The sequence below is a fragment of the Mus pahari genome, chromosome 9, assembly GCF_900095145.1.
Source record: "Mus pahari chromosome 9, PAHARI_EIJ_v1.1, whole genome shotgun sequence".
Lineage (NCBI taxonomy): Eukaryota > Metazoa > Chordata > Mammalia > Rodentia > Muridae > Mus > Mus pahari.
In genome coordinates this window covers 58,875,148-58,897,299 of record NC_034598.1, presented here as the reverse complement: position 1 = coordinate 58,897,299, position 22,152 = coordinate 58,875,148, and the positions used below count along the sequence as shown (strand labels likewise).

The 22,152-nt window shown below is 45.6% G+C and overlaps 1 protein-coding gene across 1 annotated transcript in view; it reads left to right on the top strand.

The window, feature by feature from the left end:
• The window catches only part of Cpm (carboxypeptidase M), a 58,934-nt gene that overhangs the window by 14,965 nt on the left and 21,817 nt on the right, over positions 1–22,152 (top strand). Inside the window, exon 3 of the mRNA XM_021205378.1 lies at positions 18,119–18,216. Coding sequence (XP_021061037.1) covers positions 18,119–18,216 — 98 coding nt within the window. The remainder of the gene's footprint in view (positions 1–18,118; positions 18,217–22,152) is intronic.

Sequence of the window (22,152 nt, the reverse complement as noted above, 5' to 3'; positions counted from 1 at the left end):
ATCTGTACTTTGATGTTATAGAGGATGGGAGTCAAATCAGGAAAGGGGTTTCCCTTTGAAATATAAATAAAAAAAAAAAAAAAAAAAAAAAAAAGAATACAGACCTTACTAATTGGCTGGGTTCAAAGACTGGCTCTGCAGCTGAGTGATAACGATCTTGCCCAGGTGTCTTACCCTCCCTGTGTCTGCTGCCTCTCTTACAAAGTGGATATAATGGCCCCTGCTTCCTAAACTATTGAGAGGGCTAAGCAAGTTGAGCCGAGTGCACAGGCCGCAGTCGGCACATAGACACAGAGGAAGTATGTACTATCCTTACTGTCCCATGAAGTTGTGCTCCTTGGCAGCTCTGGATCACCCTCAGGGTTCACCAAGGACATGGCTTTTGGTGTTAGGCAGTGGCCTGCTTCATCACATTGAACCTGCATAACCCCTTAGAGGTAAATACTGTACAAAGTACTATAGCTTCGAAGACTGACCCATGGTGTTCAGAAACCACCCTGGACCCCAGCGAGTTCTAAGCCGTTTGGAGCCTGGAGGGCCACATCTGCAGAGCTTGACTCTCTCTATACCTCCCGGTTTAGGGTGGTCATGCTCCTGCTCTCAAATGCCAGCACACACTGAGCCTGGGCCACACGGGTTACAACATCCTGAACAAGCATCTCTCATATACATTAGAGGGACCTGAGGGCACAGAGGGAAGGCAGGTAGGTGCCTGTGAAGCTATGGTGTCTGGATTAGAAAACTAGATAAACACCAAAGCTGTGTTTTTAGGTAAGGTACCCAACTGCTAGAGGGTGTACCGGGGGGAGAAGGAAAAGAAATAAACAAAAGGAGCTCAGGGCAGCTGGAGCGGTGGCTCAGTAGTTAAGAGCACCTGCTGCTCTTGCAGAGGACCCCAAACCCATATAGAGCCTATAGCTATCTGTAACTCCAGTTCTGGGCAATCCAGGTCCCTCTTCCTCTATGAGCACCAGGCATGCATGTAGTTTGCATGCATACATGCAGACAAGTGCCCATACACATACACATAAAATAAAAATATGCCCCGATGTCATCTTCCATGTGAGCACTTTCTCAGTTGCAAAGCATCCTTTATTTTCAGTAGCTTTGCACACTCGGCGATGTGCTTGGCAGAGTGGTTAAACAGCGAAATCAGCTTTTGTGGGGGGATTCCACCCCCTTTTACATTTGCGTTGGAAAATTCCTGTCCCATTCAAAGGCTTAAAAATCACATTTAGGAACAATGTAGTAATTTTAGGGAAAGACAACCCCATTTTTTCTGGTTCACCTTTTGTCTCTCCCACTGTCCCTGATCATGGGCTTTCTATCCCAAGGAAACCTTTGCACAGGCTACAAAGAGCGATGGAGAGTCCCTGCCTGCATTCAACAGCAAAAGGCAAAGACGCATCCATCTGGTTAAAACCAACTCCTACACCTAAAATACTGAAGGTGGCAGATTTTGCTACACGGCTGAGTACAGTTATCGTTTCCTTGGGGTTGTTTTCTTTTGTTTTGTCGGTAATCGTGTGAAGGACCTATTTTGGAAGGAACTATTGAGAAGGCAATTGTTGGGGGCTGGAGAGATGGCTCAGCACAGTTATGAGCACTGACTGCTCTTCCGAAGGTCCCGAGTTCAAATCCCAGCAACCACATGGTGGCTCACAACCATCTGTAATGAGATCTGACGCCGCCCTCTTCTGTTGTGTCTGAAGACAGCTTACATATACTTACATATACAGTGTACTTACATATAATAAAGAAGAAGAAGAAGAAGAAGAAGAAGAAGAAGAAGCAAGCAAGCAATTGTTTTTTTTTTTTTTTTTTTTTTTTGGTTTTTCGATGGTGGACACCATCAAATCCTCACCAGTAAAGGGGGCGTGGCTTGGATGTGCTGTAGCTATCTTTTACATTTTTTTTCTTCACAAAAAAGCATGCTTTATTTAATGAACAACAATGTAGTTTGCATAATAAATGTCAGGATGATGGAATAATTTGATATAGTTTCAAACAGAAGAAAAAGGAGAAAATGTAAGGATACAGAATCTCCCCACAAAACATTTTTTTGACTTTATGTTTTCGTTTTTGAGACAAGATCTCAGTGCATAGCTCTGACTAGCCCGGAACTCTCTATGTAGACCAGGTTGGCCTGGAACTCGCAGAGTTTCACTTGCCTCTGCCTCCCAACTGAAAACATTTAATAATTTAAAAAAATCATTTTTTTTCTCAATAGGTTAGCATGACACATGTATTCAGTGACTAGTCATATCTAATTTTTCACTCTGGTTTTAAAATTAATAATGTAATACACTGCATACCACTGAATACTGCAATTTAAGTAGGTAAATTGTGTGGTATGTGAATTGTACCTTAATAAAGATGTTTTTAAAGAAAACACCACACAGGAAATTGGTAAGTTTATGGGAAGACCCCAACAATGGATTAGTTTACAACTTTTATAGAAAGGATTGGGTAGGCTTATCATTTAGACTCGGCACACTGCCCAGCACACAATTCTGCTCGCTCACAGTTCTGGCCTGTGGGCATCACCCTCGAAAGAGTGTCCTTGCAATAACCACTGTGCAGCCTGCCCTTCCCCCTGGTGTCGGTCGCTCGGTCAGCAGATAACCAATCTCATTATTCTAGACTGCTCTGTAATTACTCTGCGCTGTGATTTCTATCATGATCTATTTAACTATCCCACAGTGGTGAGCATTCAGATTGTTTGCAGCTCTTAGATATTTCAGATGGATACTGTGATGGGGACCTTTGAACAAGCACAGGTGCTCTTTAATGTCCCAGGGTGGGCATCGCTAGAGCAGAAACCCCGTGCATGCGTTGTACAGTCACTCCGTAGGTCCTGACCATTACCCTTGATATGAAGACATGCGCTTGTGCTCGGAGCACCACGTGAGCACGTACATTTGTCCCACATCCTAACTAACGCTTGAACCTTTCCCCGTTTTAGGAATAAAACTCTCTCTACTTTAAATGCCATTTTTATGACTGAAATTGAGAATGGGTGAGTTTTCTCATTCTCCAGCAACAGGACATGCGCAGTTACTGCCCTTCAGGACCTAGCCTTCAGTCCGTGGGCTGTGTCCATTTTCTTGTGACTTCCCCCATTTGTGTACTAACCTGTAGGTTTTCTTCGGTCCTCTGTAACAAATGTAGCAGATATTTTCATCTATTCTGTGACTTGTCTACTGGATTTTGTTTTGTAATATTTTTTTGCCCTGTGTAGGCTTTCTAATTTGCAGAAAGTCCCGTTCAGCAGGCTTTCTCTGTAAGCTATTACATTCCATGTATCGTTTTAAGAAGTCACCTTCGCCCCAAGGTCATAAACATAGTCCGGTGTTTTTATAGCTCCGTTTTAGTGCCTAAGTCCATCTGGAATCTCTTAGCATGGTGTGTCAGCAGATTTCACATCCCATAGCATATACTTATATGAATGTTCACATTCTCAAGTATCTGTGACTTTCATACACAGAAAGAACCATGAGGAGTTTGAAAAGAAATGCAAGGATCGGTGTCTAGGAGAGAGAAGGGATGAGGCGTGCTGTCTGGGGGAGAGGAGGAGAAGGGATGGGGAATGGGGCTGTGGTCTAAGCAGTAGATTGAGGTTGTAATGGCTCCAGGTAGGGACAAGAGGCCAGAAGAGAATCCCTGGCTTTCCTTGTGTCCCGGGAACTAAGGTACCTCAGAAAATACAGGAAGCGTAAAGAAATGTCACAGCTTTACAAGAGCCAGATGACAAGTTAGAAGGAAGTAGACTGGGTCCTAATAGAGCTTTCAGTCCCTCACCTGGGACAAAAGTGAACTTGATAATGCACTATTCAGGAAAGTATCCCAGCCCAGGTTAACTCTGTCTGCTTCCATTCATTCTGCCTCGAAAAGGCAGTGAGAGTCTTTAAACATGTTAGCTGATGTTTTCTTTAGATTCTAGGAAGATAGTGTCCTGTAGCAGAAGCGTGAATAACAAGCAGACAGGAAGCTGGGTGGGTGATGCTGTAAAGGTGGCTGAGTCCGACTCTCCGGGCTCATCTCCCCAAGCCACCCTTCCTTTCTTCCTCTGACATTGGACACTAGGACGCTCAGTGTCCGTGACACTGGGTTTGGAGGCCCCAGCCAATCTATCCATCCAACACATTTGCTCACCGCTGTGTGTGCCAGGCCCTTCGCTAAGAGCCTTTGGAATGTTAGCTCCGTCACCTCTTTTTCTTAACATGCAAGTTAAATTTATTTTCTTAAAATGGACGCTTGTATACATTAAATGGGCAAAAATGTAAATTTTTGGATTTTGGCCTGTTGTGCTAATTCTGCCGCTCAAAGGTAGATTAAAATTTTCATTTCTCTGAGATACATTTTGAATTTTCAGTTTTTAAAATTTATTCCTAGGGAATTTCAAACATGAAATATGATCATTCCCATTCCCCTCAAGTACCTTCAACATATCCCCCTCCACCAACAACTTAATAAAATAAATTAACCCACACTGCTGCTGCTGACTTGCCCCTGACTATATAGGACCCTGTAAGCAGAGAATCATCCGAGAAAGACTGAACTCTCATTACAGAATATCTGTTCATGTATCATTTCACTCATGATTTGAAAGGTAATTGCACAACAGTGGGGACATAAAAATGTCTGCAAGTAGATTTTTTGGGATCCTCTTCATGCCAATCCAAGCCAGGTCTGACGATTCTATCGGTTTGCGTCTCCGTTAGAGGGGATCAAGCGTGTACGGCTATCACATTAGCCTTCATCCACTTGTCTCCCTCACATTCCACGTAAATGCAAAAGCTGTGGTTGAACTGTCTCCCAGCCTTCCCTCCGGGCCTCTTCATGGCTCTTCATGCCCTCTTAGATGCATGTTGGATGGATGGTGGCTTGAACGATACCTTATCCCTGTTTTTTAGGAGCTGGTCTCTTTCTCGGCATGATGCTTGGGTGTGTCTCCATGTGTCTCAGTTAGAGTTTTACTGCTGTGAGCAGACACCATGACCAAGGCAAGTCTTATAAGGACAACATTTTATTGGGGCTGGCTTACAGGTTCAGAGGTTCAGTCCATTATCATTGAGGCAGGAACATGGCAGCATCCAGGCAGGCATGGTGCAGGAAGAGCTGAGAGTTCTACATCTTCATCTGAAGGCTGCTAGCAGAATACTGGCTTCCAGGCAGCTAGGATGAGGGTCTTAAAACCCATNCCCACAGTGACACACCTACTCCAACAAGGCCACACCTACTCCAACAAGGCCACACCTCCTGTAATGCCACTCCCTGGGCCAAGCATACACAAACCATCACACCAGGCATTACTCTATTAGGGATGCTGTTAGGGACCACTGCTAACTTGGAGAGCCAGAAAACCCTAACAGGTCCTCCTGCCTGTCCCTCCCCAAGAATCTGCCCCATCCTTGCAGGACACCATTTGGTTGAGTGGTTTGGTAAGGTGACGAAGACAGCCTGATTGTGACCCAGGTCCACAGATCTCTTCCACTTCACTGAGGGCAAGAGTCACTGTGAGGGGATAAAGGCTGGCCACCCAGGGCTGCAAGGGACAGTACAAAGTTGTGATGGAGCCAGGCATAGTGGCACACACCTGTGATCTCAGGAGGCAAAACCAAAAGCATCATGAGTTCAAGACCAGCCTGATCTACACCATGAGTCTGTGGCCTGTCTAGGCTGCATGCGAGACCTTGTGCCACAATAATAAAAGTTCTGATTATGCCAATGAGTTTGATATAAACCAAGACTCCCTTAGCCCGTGACTAAAGAATCTAGCAAGGTTAAGAGTGTGTCTGGAATGGCTCCTTATGATTTGGGAGCCTTACTACCACAGTTTCTTTATCATTCCAGAGGCCTGACTTAGACCATTGACTTAGTCCATAGTAGGCCTTACATCTGGCTTGTGGCCCACTCTTCCTTGAGCAGTGAGCAGTGTGCCGCATGACCAAGCCGCCTCCTGTCCTTTGTGAAATTGACGGGTGTGAATTGTTAATTAAATGAGTACAAGCTCAGATGGAGATAAGATATGCTTGAGTGGGCGGGAAAACTCAGCTGGCTGACAGCAAACCGCCTGCCTGCATCTCACTCCTGAGATGGCGTTTCTCAACACACCGTCAGGCAGAAGCCGATCTGCAATACAACTAATCACACGATGAAGCTGCCGAGTTGGGCCTGGCAGATTTTTCTGACCTTAAAGCCTCAGTGGGGGTGGCCCATGCCACCTTGGGTCTTCCTGCCGATGGTTCAAGGCCTTAGCATGCAGCACTGCTCCGTCAGACCACAGAGCAAAAGCCGCAATTGCATGTTGATGCTGGTGCCACCGCAGGTACGGTCAGATCGGTCACTTCCAAAGTAAGTTTGGGATTTGTCTAGGATGCTTCGGGAAGCTTATTACAGATGTAAGCGAGCAGCCAAGCTCTTACAGACACAAAAGAAAATAAACTCAGACTCTCCAGAAAGCAGCGGCTTCGTGTTGGGTCTAGAATCACCGAGACAGCTTCTTAGCTTCTGTGGGATGGAGAGAGTGATGAAGTGCGCACTTTGTTAACAGAGCCTCGAGTTCTTGGTCCTGAGGAAGGTAGCCATCTCGGGTGGTAACAGGAAGCCCTGTCACACACAAGAATGAAAGGATCGACCACACAGTAGACAGCTCTTACATTTTCCCCTCATCAGAAGCCACATTTGGAGGGAGATGTGGGAGGTTTTGACAGAGCTGGGCAGCACCTATACTTAGCCAATTCCTTCTTACTGTTCTTGTTGTTGTTATTTGTAGTTTGTTGTGCCTTGTTTTTTTTTTTTTAGATATACTTATTTATTTATTTATTTATTTATTTATTTATTATATGTAAGTACACTGTAGCTGTCTTCAGACACTCCAGACGAGGGAGTCAGATCTCGTTACGGATGATTATGAGCCACCATGTGGTTGCTGGGATTTGAACTCAGGACCTTCGGACGAACAGTCGGGTGCTTTTACCCGCTGAGCCATCTCACCAGCCCATGCCTTGTTTTTTGAATGGGATCTTGCCATGGTGCCCAGACCAGTCTCAAGCTCCCAGGATCAATGAATCCTCCCACTTTAGTCTCCAAGAGGCTGGGATTGCCCAGAGGCTGGGGTTGCCCCACTGCACCGGGTTCTCTTAATTCTTATATTAATCACCTGCCTTTGCATAATTTCCTTGATGAGGTATCTACAAAATCTTTGACCCACTTTAACCACGTGCTTTATTTTGAAACATAGTGTCTTAGTTAGGGTTTTACTGCTGTGAGCAGACACTATGACCAAGGCAACTCTTATAAGGACAACACTTAACTGGGGCTGGCTTAGAGTTCAGAGGTTCAGTCCATTATCATCAAGGCAGGAGCATGGCAGCATCCAGGCAGGCATGGTGCAGGAGAAGCTGAGAGTTCTACATCTTCATCTGAAGGCTGCTAGGAGAAGACTGGCTTATAGGCAGCTAGGATGAGGGTCTTAAGCCCACACCCAGAGTGACACACCTACTCCAACAAGGCCACACCCCAGGCCAAGCATATTCAAACATATTCAAGCATATTCGCACATGGTCTCAAGCAGTCCAGGGTTTCAAGTTTACTGTGTGGCTGAGGAGCGGCCTGGAGATCCTGATCCTCTTGTCTCTGACCCCAAGATCTGGGATTTATAGGAATGTGCCACCACACCTGCCGAGTGATTGGATTTCTTCATGTCAAGTCTCCAGAGTTCTTTCTGTGTCCTGGATTATCAGACGTGGCTTATGCACACATATTCTCCCATCTTTTCTCTGTCATGATTCCTCAAACCTTTTGTTTTGAAATGTTTCAGCCCTATAGGAAAAAAGGCAAAAATACCGAATGTCACACAGACCCACCCAATGTTAATATTATTTTGTCAAATCTACTTTGTCTCTTATGAGTTCTACTGACTTTTTTTTTTTTTTTTTGAGACAGGGTTTCTCTGTGTAGCCCTGGTTGTCTGGAAACTCACTCTGTAAACCAGGAGGCCTCAAACTCAGAGATCTGCCTCTGCCTCTGCCTCTGCCTCTGCCTCTGCCTCTGCCTCTGCCTCTGCCTCTGCCTCTGCCATGCTGTGATTAAAGGCATGAGCCACCACTGCTTGGCTGAGATTTATTGTTTTTGCTGAACTATTAGAAGTAGTAAATAGTGTATGAATCCCCCAAATTACCTCAGCACATGTCTTTTCCTAAATATAGCTTCTGCCTAGTCATAATATATCATCTTTAAACTAGGAAACACAATATAATAGTTCGATAATAACCAACAGCCTACTGCATTCTTAAGGTTGTGTGTGGTTCTAACAATGCTTTTGTAGCTTTTTTCTGTCAGGATTATATTTTTAATTTTATGGGTATTTGCCGATATGTATGTCCATGTACTCCTATGTGCGTGCCCTGTGGAGGCCAGAAGAGGGTGTTGGATTCCTGGAATCAGATTTCAAACAGTCAAGAGTAGCCATGTGGGTCTTGGGAATGGAAGTCCTCTGGGAAGGTATGCAGTGCTCTTACCCCATGAGCCATCTCTCCAGCCTCATAATCTGGGACAATCCTTTTGCTCCGTGTCTACGTTGACCAGTTCCTATTGACTTTCCTAATAGTTCCTAATGAGCCACCTCCTACCTACAAGCCCTCAGCTTGGGCACCTGCCTCATTAGCATTGAGATCATTAAATCTACAAGGTCACCAAAATCATTTCAGAAGCAGGCCAGGTGAGAAAGTGTTGTAAGGTGTTTGTGGTTAATGGTCTAACACAGCCAGCAATGGTGACTTATCTTCCGGCCCCGCCCTTGTGGTGATGAGTGTTCACATCTTCTAGGCTGGGCATCACGCCCTGGAAATTATGAATGAGTTTAAAGTGTAAATTCAGTTGACCAAGAGGTGTGAAATATCTTGCAATATTTGTTTTGTTAAGGCCTTCGGAAGAACACTTTTTTTAAAGAACAGCCCCCTCTATTTCCTCCTTGTGCACTTCGGTGAGTGTTGGTCTATTCAAACTGAAGGGCAGATTTCCTGTGGCACACGTGGCTCCGCTGACTCCCGGCCAAGGTCTTCATCTTGAGGCAGACGTTGTTTATACGGGATAGCTTGCTTTAATTGCTCTGAGGCACTGTCCAGGAGAGCCCTCATGAGGTTTGTCTTTTTTTTTCTTTTTTTTTTTTTAAGGTTTATTTATTTATGTATATGAGTACACTGTCTTCAGACACACCAGAAGAGGGCATCGAATCCCCTTTTACAGATGATCGCAATCCATTGTGGTTGCTGGGAATTGAACTCAGGACCTCTGGAAGAGCAGTCCATGCTCTTAACCGCTGAGCCCTCTCTCCAGCCCCGAGGTTTGTCTTTTAACAAGCTCGGGCTTAGTGGGGTTTTGCTGCCTTTGTTATAGTTGCTTTCCCTTGTGTGGTGCTGGGACTCGAACTCACAGCCTTGAGCACGCTAAGGACAGCTCACTAGCAGTGTTTCAAGGATCAGGAGGATTAGGTTGAAGTAGCACAACTCCATGAGGTATCAATTCCCTTAACCCCCCACATAGATAAGGAAAGTGATCAACGAGATGAGGCAGCATGTCGCATGTCACGTGGCTAACAAGTGACAGCAGGTCCTCAAGGCTGGCAGTTCAGGTTTAGAACCAGTGCACTTCATTCAGGAAGGTGCCATGCCTAACTGTGTCGTATCTAAGGGATCACAGACGCTGTTTGAAGGCAGATGGTGTGCCACCCTGATACCCATTTGACATACTTACCAAACAAGTGATCTGTTCAGAGATCAAGATGTCAGAAGGGTATGAGACAGGATGCTGGATGCCCATAACCTCAACACTGTGGGGAGAGGCACTAGGGTTCCGGGGTCCAGGCCAATCTGAACTGCACAATGACAGTGTGTTGTCTGGAAAACAAACAAGGATGGAGATGCAGCTCAGCTCTGGAGTGCTTACCTCACATGCATGTGACCCTGGTTCCTTCCTCGGCACTGCAAACACAATCCAGAAAAATAGTAATAATAAAAAAAAGTCCATCTTTCCTAATCCATCGAATGTCCTAGGTTGGTCCTTGAAGGAGCTTCATTTTGGCAACTTTATAGACTTCCTGCTTGTTCTGGGAGTTCACCAGCCTTCGATCAAGACTCTGGCTTGCCTGGCCTTAGAGTGAAAGACTTTATGGCCCAAAGTGAGGAAGGAGGAAGCCAAGAATTGCCGGGTTCTTCTCCAGAGCAGCTTCCAAGGAAACTTGCAAGTTAGAGTTCTTCTAATAAATAAATATCAACAAGGACAGGCAGACCCCCAAATACACACTTTTTCAGGGGAAGACTAAGTGGTTCCAAATGAACCTAACCATAAATTAGAACAGTTTTTGCACCTATAGACACAGGTATGAAATAAGAACGCCAGTGGGAAGCTGGTGAGATGGCTCAGATGGCTCAGCAGGTAAAGGGACTTGCCCTGCAAACCTAGAAACCAGAGCTCCACCTCTGGGACCCATGAAAGGTGGAGGGAGACCACCTCCACACGGTTGCCCTTAACCTCTACATGTTCGTGCCCTGTGGCATGCAAGTCTCTGCCCCTCACTATAGTAACGAGAGAGATGGGGGAGGAGAGGAACACCAGTCAAACTAGAAGGAGGACCACAGCATCACTGCCATGGGGAGATCCCCAGTTTCTTCTGGTCTCAGCCTCAACGGTAGTCTCTCAGTTCTTGCCATCCCCCAAGAGAAGAATTCAACAGAACACAAGCAGTCGTCAAATCAAATAGTTGAGATTGTAATCAGAACAGGCAAGGAAGCAGTGCATCATCAAAGACACTCTACTTTGCAACAGATGGTGACCATTACAGAAAACCACAACCAATCAGAATGCAGACAACAAGGGAGCCTGTGGTGCCCAGCCCCAATACATCTCTATGGCAACTCCCGCACGCAAGGCTTGGGGACCATTGCAGAAGAGGGGGCAGAAAGATTGTAAGAGCTGGAGGAACGGGAAACCTGCTTTGAGATGGGAAACAGTACCCGTGAAATCTCCGTAATATGCTTGCCTAAACAAGGATGACACCAATAGACCCGCTAACTTGGAAGGGAGAAATCTCACAGAGAAACACTGCTGGACAAGCAACTACAGGCAACCTAAGAATGCCGAGACTGGGAGAAATAGCCTTCCCTAGGGAGGAGTCCCTGTTGGTGGTATGGTATACATATCATGTATGCTATACACATCAAGTAAATGATATACATGTAAGCTTTGTAGGATTATAATATAGGTCAAAGAAAAAGAGGCCATGAATTTGAGATAAAATAAGGTGGGGAGGGCTTAGAGGTTCTGAAGAAGCAGAAGGAGAAAAATGATGTGATTTGCTTTAATTTAAAAAGAAGTTTGTTCGTTCGTTTGTTTGTTTGTTTTTAAGCATATACTCTTTTAAAAATAAGAGGTCTGATCAAACAGTAACGACCCTCGTCCTGTCGGTCAGGACAGGACCTGGTCCTTTGGAGCCCTGAGCTGGCATAGTGACCACTGTTAACTAGTTTCATATCTTGACCACCAGGCAATCACCACCATTATCTTAAAGCTGTTTCTTGGGGCCTTGAGTTGGCCTGCCCATTGTCCTTTATGTTGTATCTTTGGAGGCCGGTTGGTTAGTACATCCTGGATCCGACCTGCCTGACACCACTGAAACAGAATGCTTATGTTGTATAAAAGGGAACTCCCGAAGGATGATACATTGTAGTGTTCCCCATGGAGATTGCATCTTTTCAAATCCAAGAGGTTGGGGGTGTCGAGCATGTGTGTGTGGTCCAGCCTGTGCTTAGCATATATGAGGCCCTGGGTTCAGCCCCAGCACCAAAATGATTCAAAGGGGCATTTAAGAAATCTCTTTACATAATTGTTTGCACTTAAAGAGGTTGTTCCAACTTCTCATTATTATCACTGACCTGTCCTTTAAAAAAGACAGGCAGATTATGTTATCTCTCCCCCAAGGGACCAATAAGGGAAACTGGGGCTTTTTATAGTATGAGACCTCTAGAGATTTTTTTATTTTTTTATTTTTTTTAGCTTTGGGGATTTAAAAACAAGTTTCCTGTCTTTGTGTGAAGAAAAAAAAAAGACTAGGGGAAAAAAAAAAGAGAAATTATGATGGTTGAGATGTGATGGTCTGTGTCTAGTTTTTGAAAACTTTTGTTTTGCTGTTGTTTTTAAAGATTTATTTATTATATTTGAGTACACTGTAGCTGACTTCAGACACACCAGAAGAGGGCTTCAGACCTAATTACAGGTAGGTGGCTGTGAGCCACCATGTGGTTGCTAGCATTTGAACTCAGGATCTTCGGAAGAGCAGTCAGTGCTCCTAACCTCTGAGCCATCTGTCCAACCCCTGAAAACTTGTTTTACATGTATACTTTTCAGTTTGCTGTGCGTAGGAGGAGAGCAAATGGGGGTCGGGTGGGGGGGAGAAGAGGACAGCTAGGCGAAGAAGACGGGGTCCTGTTTGGATTGCCTCTCATTGACACACTCTCCCGTGTGCTAGGGGTCTTAACCACATTGAAATCAGAAAAAGAAGGTGCACCGCAACCCAATTCATCCCCAGATATTCTCTTTACCTTCTTCAATTGAAAATGTACAGTCAGGATGAAGGAGTAGCTCAGAGGTAGGATTCTTGCCACTAACTAACCACTTGTCAGTGGAGCACTCACAAAGCCCTGGATTTGAGGTCTCGTTTTGTTTTTTAAAAACATAAATAAAAATGGAAAGGCCTTTCATTTAGGAATGAAAACTCTCCAACCCACCTTATCACCTGTTCAGCAAGAGATGAAATGGAGCCCATCATTGATGTTCCTCTGGTCTGGGGACAGATAGTGGGAGCAGATGAAACCCCACCCTTCAGCTGGCAGGGTCTAACCTAAAACCAGATGTGTGCCTTGGACTTTGGCACTTTCTTATATGGAAGTACTCCAAGAAGGTCCATCTACTCTGGAACTGATCTCGGAAATTGAATTCCTTCCAGAGCCCATCCCAGCGGGCACGTTGTTGGCAGGTCACAGGGGTTTCCATCATACTGAGAAAACAAAAACAAAAACAAAAAGACAAAATCCACCACCTAATTTCTGGGCAGGGTGTGACCTCAGCTCTAGCAGACCTCCCCTGATTTGTTTGTTAATTGAGTCGCTTGTCTGTATTCAGCAAGTATTTATTGATCCTCTACTACAGTGTGTGTGCCAGGACTGTACTAAATTCTATAAGCACAGAGAACCATGGTCTCTTGCCTGCACAGACCCTGTGGTCCGGTAAGTGGGGAGAGTTACACAGGAAGCATCTAACCTAGGCTGGGGGGAGTGGGGCTGTGGAGGAGAATCATAAGAAAGATGTTGGAGGCCAGGTGGCATAAGGCTCTAGTCTCAGCCCTCAGGGTAAAGCAGAGGAAGAATGGTTGCCCCAAATTCAATCAATACATAGCAAGTTCTAGGCCAACCAGGGCTACACAGAGAAAGCCTGTTTCAAAAATTAAAACGGTGGGAGAGGAGGAGATGGGAAAGAAAGGAGAGGAAAAGGGAGGAAAGAGGAGGAGATTAAGTGGAAAGGGAGTTTTTCTTAAGCCTTGAGTGGAAACTGGCCACAGTGGTCACACTATCCATGCGTTCTGGCTCTTCAGAGGGTAACATGTAACAAAGACCGTGGTTTGTGGCACTGAGTGGGATACTCAAGGCAGGAAGGAGCAGAACCTTGGTAGCCCAGTGTGCTGTTGAAGGATGGGGCCCTCTCCTAACGCAATAGAAACCATGGTAGATAAAGCAAGCGGCGTTTATGATCCAGTCTCTGTGACCATGCCCCCAAGTCACAGTGACATCGTTTTTTATTCAACGATGGAAGCAGTGTGTGAAACAGAATTGAGTGTGTTTCCAAACGCTGGGGTCAGTGACTCCCACCTGTCTCAGCTGACCTGATGCCAGGCTCGAGAGAGACAGCGACAAACACTTGTGAGTGAGCAAGGATGAAGGTGAAGCTCTGTGCAGGGCGATTGTTTCCACGATAAACATTGTGTCCAACTTTATTTCAAAGTTCATATCAGGATTCACAAGTGGGTTGGGATTCACAAGTGAGTTGGTTCCCCCGGCCAGCGGCTTCACTGACTTTGTCAAGGCAGCTGCTTACAACTTGGTCTCATATCTGTAGGTTAGCCAATGTCTTTGCTGTCCAGTTCGTGTGTGTGTGTGTGTGTGTGTGTGTGTGTGTGTGTGTGTGTGCGCGTGCCATCTGACTGTATATGTGCATGTGTGTATAAACTCTGAGGTACAATATCTGTGAAGTAATTTTTTTTGGAAGAAATTTCATAGAATTCTTTTTTTGTGGAGTTACCAGTGTTAGAGAAGAGGCAATCTAGTGGTTGCCCTACTATGCCAAGAACAACACACGTGGAACTAGGGTCAACCAGACCCTGCAAACAGAGTCATCCCTGGTTCCACAGCACTGGAGCACGTCCCTGTAGAAGTCAGGAAGGTTGCCTGCAGGCCCAAAGTGAGAGGGATCTGGGGACACCAAAGCAAATGGAACAGAGCCTGGGAACAATAGAGAATAAAAACCAAGAAATATCTTGAATCCGGTTTCATTTGCTTGGTGGTAAAGAGAAAGACCTAGTTCTTCCTTCCCACCATGTACCCCAGGGATTGATCGGGTCAGACTCACAGAGCAATCCCTTTTACTATCTTGCCTGCCTCGCTTCAGAGCTCTTGAGCACACCTGTTGTTAGCTAGAACTTTGGTGAATAAAAGTATTTCCAATTTTACAGGGAAAAGAACGATCTTGCTTAAATGAGTTCTTACCTTGGCAACTATACAGTTAAAAGGAAATGGTTTGTCTTCCGTTTGCTTAATTGAGTCCAAGCTCGAGAGCCGGTGATGGTGGAAAGCTAGGTTGAAGCCCTTTAAGAGGGCCCTTGTTTCCAAAAGTGTTGTGCATTCTTCAGGAGACAGCTTGGTTTGCAGTCTCCGACTTGCTGCCATTGAAGTCACTCAAGGTCAGCTTCTTATCTTACAGGTCACTCTGAGGTCACCCATGCTAAAGGGGGATTGAGTTTCCCACGGTATTTTATTGCTTTTATGCTTGACTGGTTTCTCTTCTCCCTCCCCTTAAACTAAGAAATATTGGGGTTCCATTTCAATAGAAGTCTGTTGTCATCTGCCATCCTGCCTGTGACCCCCCACCCCCACCGCCCAGCGGCTGTAGACTTGAAATCATGAACAACAGCGAACAAATACATTGTTGAGATGATGTTGATTCTTTTCCCCTTGACCATAAGGAACAAGGCTATATACGTGCAATACAAATCTGTTATTATCTGGCTTTGAAAACATGAATAGTTACGAAAAAGGATTTCCCGGAACAAACTCAAAGAACCATGATTAGCAGCAGCTCATTAAAAAACTTTGTTTCCCATAAAAATGTTTTAACTTTGTAGGACTGAAGTTCCACATGACCAGGGTTGGTATAGTAGGGAAGGGGGGGCAGAATTCTGGGCAACTGATTTTGGGTGCAGAAATGATGGGCTGGAGAATGTCTCTCTCCACACAGCAAACCCGGTCATCCTATAGAATCCTGTTTAGAAGCCTCCAGTGTGGAGTCCCACCTCCTCAGAGTGTTACAGTTTCCTGCAGGGAGAAGTTAACCCTTTCGTCTTTGATTCCACACAAACAACAGGACCCTACACACCTGTCTATTGTTATATAGACCACATAGGTGGGATTGTCTTTGCATATTGCTTTCTTCACTAGATCAAAAATGTAGGGGCTGCAGGCATAACTCAGTAAGAGAACACAGGCTTAGCAGGCTGGACTTAATGCCCAGTACCACCCATGACGTAGAGCATGGCTCCCCTGTACTTCTTACTTACTTACCGTACTTCTGAGTGAGGGTAGGTGACTGGATAGAGTGGTCTTCAACAAGTTGATTGAGTAAATGAATGGAGGAGAATTTGAAAACAAGAGGAAAAAGCTGGGCATGGTGGTGCATGCCTTTAATCCCAGCACCTGGGAGGCAGAGATGGGTGGACTCAAAAAAAATAAAAAATAAAAAAAGACAAAAAAAAATAAAAATAATAAAAACAGAAAACAAACAAACAAACAAAAAAACCCGAAACCCCACAAGATTGAGAGAGAGAACTCTACATAGGGTGGGAACTATTAATTAGCTACTAGGTATTGTCTAAAGATTCTTGCAGTCATTGCCTTGTGGTGACAGAGCTCCCTACAGTGTTATTAATTATGAATAAATGCTGAAAACGATGAGTCCAGTATGTGTTTCCTCCCCCTCTGCCCCTCAGGACCATGAGTGTCCGTCCCTCAGCCCCTACCTGTCCCTGACTGAAGATAGATCTGGAAATCTGCAGATACCCATTAGCCCATTTGTTGCTATTAAACTCCTTTCCTAGGCTCTGAAACTCTACACCTAGCACAGTTATCACACATATGTGAAATGTGCGTGCGTGTGTGTGTGTGTGTGTGTGTGTGTCTATCAGTCTCTGAGACTGTATTAAAAGAGCTAGACAATTTTAAAATCAAAAGGAATTTCTTAATTTGGGCTTCAGGGGGTAAAGGCAGTGTTTTGCTATATGACCTCGGCTTGCCTGGTTCTTGCTTATGTAGCTCAGACTGTCCTTGAACTCATGGCAATTCTCCTGCCTCAATCTCCTGAGTGCTAAGATTTCAACCCTGTACCACCAGGCCCGGCTTGACTTCTTAACTTTGTCACCAGCTTGGAAATTAAGCCCCTTGAAAGACAAGTCTTTTGTTGGTAGGAGGGGAACTAGAATTGGAGTCAAACAGACCACAGGATTCAACTCTTCACTCTGGGAATCAGATCATAGCCTCTTACTGGCTGTGTGATCATAGAAGACTGCATACTATTATCTCTGTTGTAAAGTTTGGTTGGCAGTCCATCTCAGTGGTTCATGACAAGAAAACATTTAAGATTGCGTAAAGTTGAGCACCCGCTGTAATGTGCCCCAAGCACGGTCTCAGCGATCTTGTTTCTGCCCCTGCTTGCCTGACTCGCAGTCTGTGGCTGAAAGGGACTTGCAGGCTTTCCTTGGCATTGTTAGGTTGGGCTGTGGTTTCTGGCACAGAACTCAACAGTATCAAAGACACGGCCAATGCCAGGCATGGCAGGTCTACCTGTCATCCCGGTGCTTGGGAGGCATCGGTAGAAGGCTTGTGAGTTCGAGGCCAGGCTAGGCTCAAAACACCAAAGAGAGAGGCTGGAGAGATGGCTCAGTAGTTAAGAACACTTGATGCTCTTCCAGAGGACTGGGGTTCAATTCCCAGCATGCACATGGCAGCTCACAACCATCTGTAACTCCTGTTCCAGGAGTCCAAAACCTTTCTCTGACTTCCTCAGGCACCAGACAGACAAGAGGTATACATACATACATACATACATACATACATACATACATACATACATACATGCAAGCAAACGCTCATACACATAAAATTAACAAAGCTTTCAGAAATTGCCACAGAGAGGGTAAAGAGGGAACAGGCCTCAGTGGACCTCATGACAAAGCACATGCCTGGCTGGGGTGCAGAGCCTTGGGTTGAGTTCCCCACCACTGGAAAAACAGAACACAGAAGGTGCAGCTAGGGTCTGTCACATCAGCGCTTGAATACCAGACCTACGATTTGTTACTTAAAACACAATCGCCCTCCTGAGTTACAAGCTTCGTTGTTCTTTCTGTTTTTACTTTTTTTTACTTACATGACACCCTTCCAGGCAACCATCGATTGTGATTTTGCTATATGATTGTATGTTTTAGCAAGATTGTTCCCACGCTAAGATACCAGAACACCGTATATAAACACTTTGAAAATAAGATCAGTGTAACCTAGTACACTGATCCTTTCCATTATATTCTAGAATAAGAAATGTTTTTGTTAGGTTGCGTTTCTTTTCACTCTGAATAACGAGCATTTGAAGCATGAAAACATTAGTCACATGGACATAAGTCACCATGAAATCGTAAAGTCGCCAGGAGGGAGAAGCGTCCCTCCCTCTCTTCCTATTCTCTCAGAGTTCATTTGCCATTTAATGAGATAATTTATTTTTTCTTTCCTTCTTCCCCATGAAGGTAGAAACCTGTGGGTTCTCGTTGTGGGGCAGACTCCAAGGGAACACAGAGTCGGGATTCCAGAATTCAAATACGTGGCGAATATGCATGGGGATGAGGTAAGCACCCTGCCGGAATGTCTGAGAGAAACTTTCCCTCAGGTCTGAGTCAACGCCTGCCTGCGAGAAAGCTTGGATGAGTACCATGCATTGTAGTAAAGCAACAAGGGCTAGAGAGGAAATTGGGGGAGCCAGCCCTAACAGCGTCAGATCACATGACTATACGTTGGGCTCTCCTGAGAGAATAGCTGAGCTGCTTTGGTGTTGGGGTTCTCTGAGCTGCCTCGGCTCCTTTCTGGGTTGGTTTCCTGTCTCCTGTCGGCATTTAGGAAATCCAGCACGGGAAGCTCTGTTGTACTTGAACTCAAAACAACGAGAAGACATCAAATAGCTGTCCAGACTCCCAACACCCGGCTTTTTTCGTTTTTAATTTTCAGTTTAAATCTTAATTTAAACTTTACTCGTTTTTGGTGCTGGGGACGGATGCCCAGGTCTCATGCATTCTAGGGAAGTATTTCATATCCAGGCTATTCCTCCAGCCCGTGATGTGGCTGTCTGTCTGCCTGTCAGAACAGTGCTTTCAGGATTCAAGTGTGGATGCACACAGTGTTCTCTTCAACCCATCATGGGATCTCCACACTTAGACTCCTTAGTATGGGCTTTTTCCAAATTAGAGGAGATGAACCCTGTTTTTATTTTGTTATGCAAAATACCTTTTTTTTTTTAACCAGTCTTACAAAAAACCAGCTGGTGTCCCAGTTTGCTTTCTCTCGCAATGATGATGACCATGACCAAAAGCAACTCGTAGGGGAAAGAGGTTTATTTCAGGTCATTTAGGAGAGTCAGGGCAGGAACTGAAGCAGAGACAGCTCACAGCTTTCTACCTCTCACCTACCACCTGCCTAGGGGTTAGCTCCGCCCACAGTGGGCTGGGCCCTCCCACGCCAATCATGAATCAAGAAAATGCCCTACAGACTTGCCTACAGCCCAGCATAATGGAGGTGCCTAACTCATCTCAGGTTCCCTCTTCCCAGGTGACCTTAGCTTGTGTCAAGTTGACAGAACCAACCAGCAAGCCCAGCCGCCAGGAGAAGCTGTCTTCCTCTCTTTGCTTCTTCTGGAACGTTCAGTGTTTTCTATGTCCCAGGGTGCCACACCACTGGCTCCCAGAACCACAGTGAAGGAAATCGACAGGGCATGGATAAAGCACCCTATCTAAGTTGCTTTTAGCTTGTAGGAATTTCAGTCAGTACATATGGCAGGACGAAGAACCTGCTGGTTGCCAAATCTTTCGCACTTTGCCATGGCTGAGGTGCGATGCCCTACTCAATGCTGAACCTCTTGACCTGATTTAACCTCCTCAAGCTCTGGTTCCATAGGACCTAGCTCCACCCTTTGTGACACACACACAGCCAGCCCTTGCCAAGTATGTCGCCCAACCCGTCCTGCTGAAAAAATGTTTCTTGCAGCCCGAGTTAAAAATGCAAATACGTGCTGGTAAGAAGGGAGCCTGATGTGGGGTGCATAAAGAATACAAGTAGTTTGTCTTGTTTCGTCTTTAATCATCGTGGACTGTTTCGTTAAAAGACTTTGTTGCTGGCAGTCTTTTCCAAACTGCTTTTAATGAACAGCCGTGTCACACACGGCAGCCCGGACTTCCTTTTCCTTTTGGTATCTAGTATGGATCAAGGGCCCCTGGAATCCATTTTTAATAGAAGACAGTGATGTGTTTATAAAAAGATAAAGGAGTAGAATATGTTCAGTGGGGATGTGGTGAGGGATGGAGGAAGGGGGTGTCTCAGCGGGCCCATGCTGAGGCATCCCTTCCCCATGAGGGACCAGGCACATGATGGTATAGTATAGAATAGAGTTTATTAAGGGCATGGGGAGGGGAGTTAAGAGGGTAGTAGAGGCAGAGAGAGGGAGGGGGGAGAGAAGAGAGAAGTAGAGACGGCCATGAGCATATGGGGGGGGGGGAAGCAAGAGCAAGAGAGGAGCAAGAGAGGGGGGTGGGGGGCAAGCAGTCCCTTTAATAGTGGGTCAGGCCTACCTGGCTGTTGCCAGGTAACTGTGGGGCGGAGCTTAGAATGCTAACAGACAGGGCATTACTTATTGACTTCCTGGAGGATTCAGAGGTTGCTGCTGCTCAGGAATGTCAGATCCAAACCTTCCAGAGAGGAGCGGGCGTCTCTGCCCTACCTGCTCAGCTATGCTGGCCCCTTTCCGTGCTCCTTGACAAACGTTTGGCATTTGTCTCTGCGAGTCACTGTGTCCCAACAAACCCAGTCTCTGGTTCATCAGGAATCTTTAAGGAATGCTGAGAACTGATCAAGGGTGGAGGGATGGCAGAAAGCACTCGTGTGTTCCGAGTGGGGATCTGACAGGGTTGCTCTGTGTAGGTCTGGCTGTCCTGGAACTCACTCTGTAGCCCAGGCTGGCCTCGAACTCAGAAATCCGCCTGCCTCTGCCTCTGCCTCTGCCTCTGCCTCTGCCTCTGCCTCCCAAGCACTGGGATGAAAGGCGTGCGCCACCACCGCCAGGCGCATCAATACCTTTTATGTCTCAGCTCACGGCTGTGGGATCCGCGGACTTAGTAAAGACAAGTTAAAAACTTTCTACCCCAAGTTGTCTTTGGCGATTGAGTTTATCACAAGCGATAGAAAATAAACTAAGACAGCCTGGAATATGTGTAGGTCAATGTTCAGGGTTCCACGTTTATTAAAACAAAACCAAAAAGTAACATTTGTTGTCCTTCCAAATGTGGGCTTCCCAGATCCTTTTTTTTTTTTCCTATTACTGCCCTGCATTCTCATGTAGGCAATGTGGCTTTGGAGAGTTAGATTCTTTGTTTGGGAATTTCAGCAGACCTAATGATTCTTCCAGGCGGAGTATCCGATTTTACGTATGTGTCAGTTTGACTGCTCACCTGATCAGCCTTTTCTCCGCCTCTCTTCGGGCTAACTCGACCAGCTATCCCGGAGTTCTTGCCATAGGCAGGACAATCCTCTCTCACTCTGCAAAACCTGTTCAACACGGAAAGTCTTTTGACTAAATTTATCACTTGTGGGTTTCCCCTCAGTGCCTCAGGCCCTGTTGTTTCTTAGAGTAGTCTTGGTCAAGCAGAGCAGTAATAGCACATGAGGAGGCAGAAGTCGTCCATCTCTGTGAGTTCAAGGCCAGCCTGGTCTATGGAGTGAGTTCCAGGACAGTCAAGGCTACACAGAGATACACTGTCTTGAAAAACAACGACAACAACAACAACAAAAGAATAATTTTGATCTTATAATGAGTTTATCAACAGTAATGTATTAACAATTGTTTACTGGATGTCTGATGTGCCAGAAGCTAGACAAGATGGACCAGAGGAGGGTCTGTGGGTCAAGAGGGAAACAGGTTCCCTACGCTGGAGGAATGGGAAGGGTGGTTAGTCCAGGGACTATAGCCCATGTTAGCAACAAGGATGTCAAGTGTGATAGGGCCACACAGAACCCAGATGTGGAGACCAGAGAAAGCATGTAAGATATTTGGGCCAGCATTTGAACAGGAAGGACTAGACAATCAGACAAATGAATTGAGCCTGTAACAACCCCAATTGACAAGACGCATCCCTCCCCAGCTGCCTTGCTGCATAGCTTTGTTTTGGTTTGGTTTCTATATCTTCTTTTCTGGAGACATTGTCTCACTATGTTGCCCTGTGTGGTCTACAACTGACTGTGTAGATCAGGTTGGCCTTGAACTCACAGAGAACTTCCTGCCTCTGCCTCAGGAGCACCAGAGGTTAAAGGTGTGCACTGCCACATCCAGTGGTCAACTTAAAAACAGCTCCCAGAGGTTCAGCTTCTGTGTGTGTGTGTGTGTGTGTGTGTGTGTGTGTGTGTGTGTGTGTGTGTGTGTGTGTGTGTGTGTGTGTGTGTCTCTGTATGTAGATGTCTGTGTATGTGTGTGTGTTTCTGTGTGTGTGTGTGTCTGTCTGTCTGTGTGTGTGTGTGTCTGTGT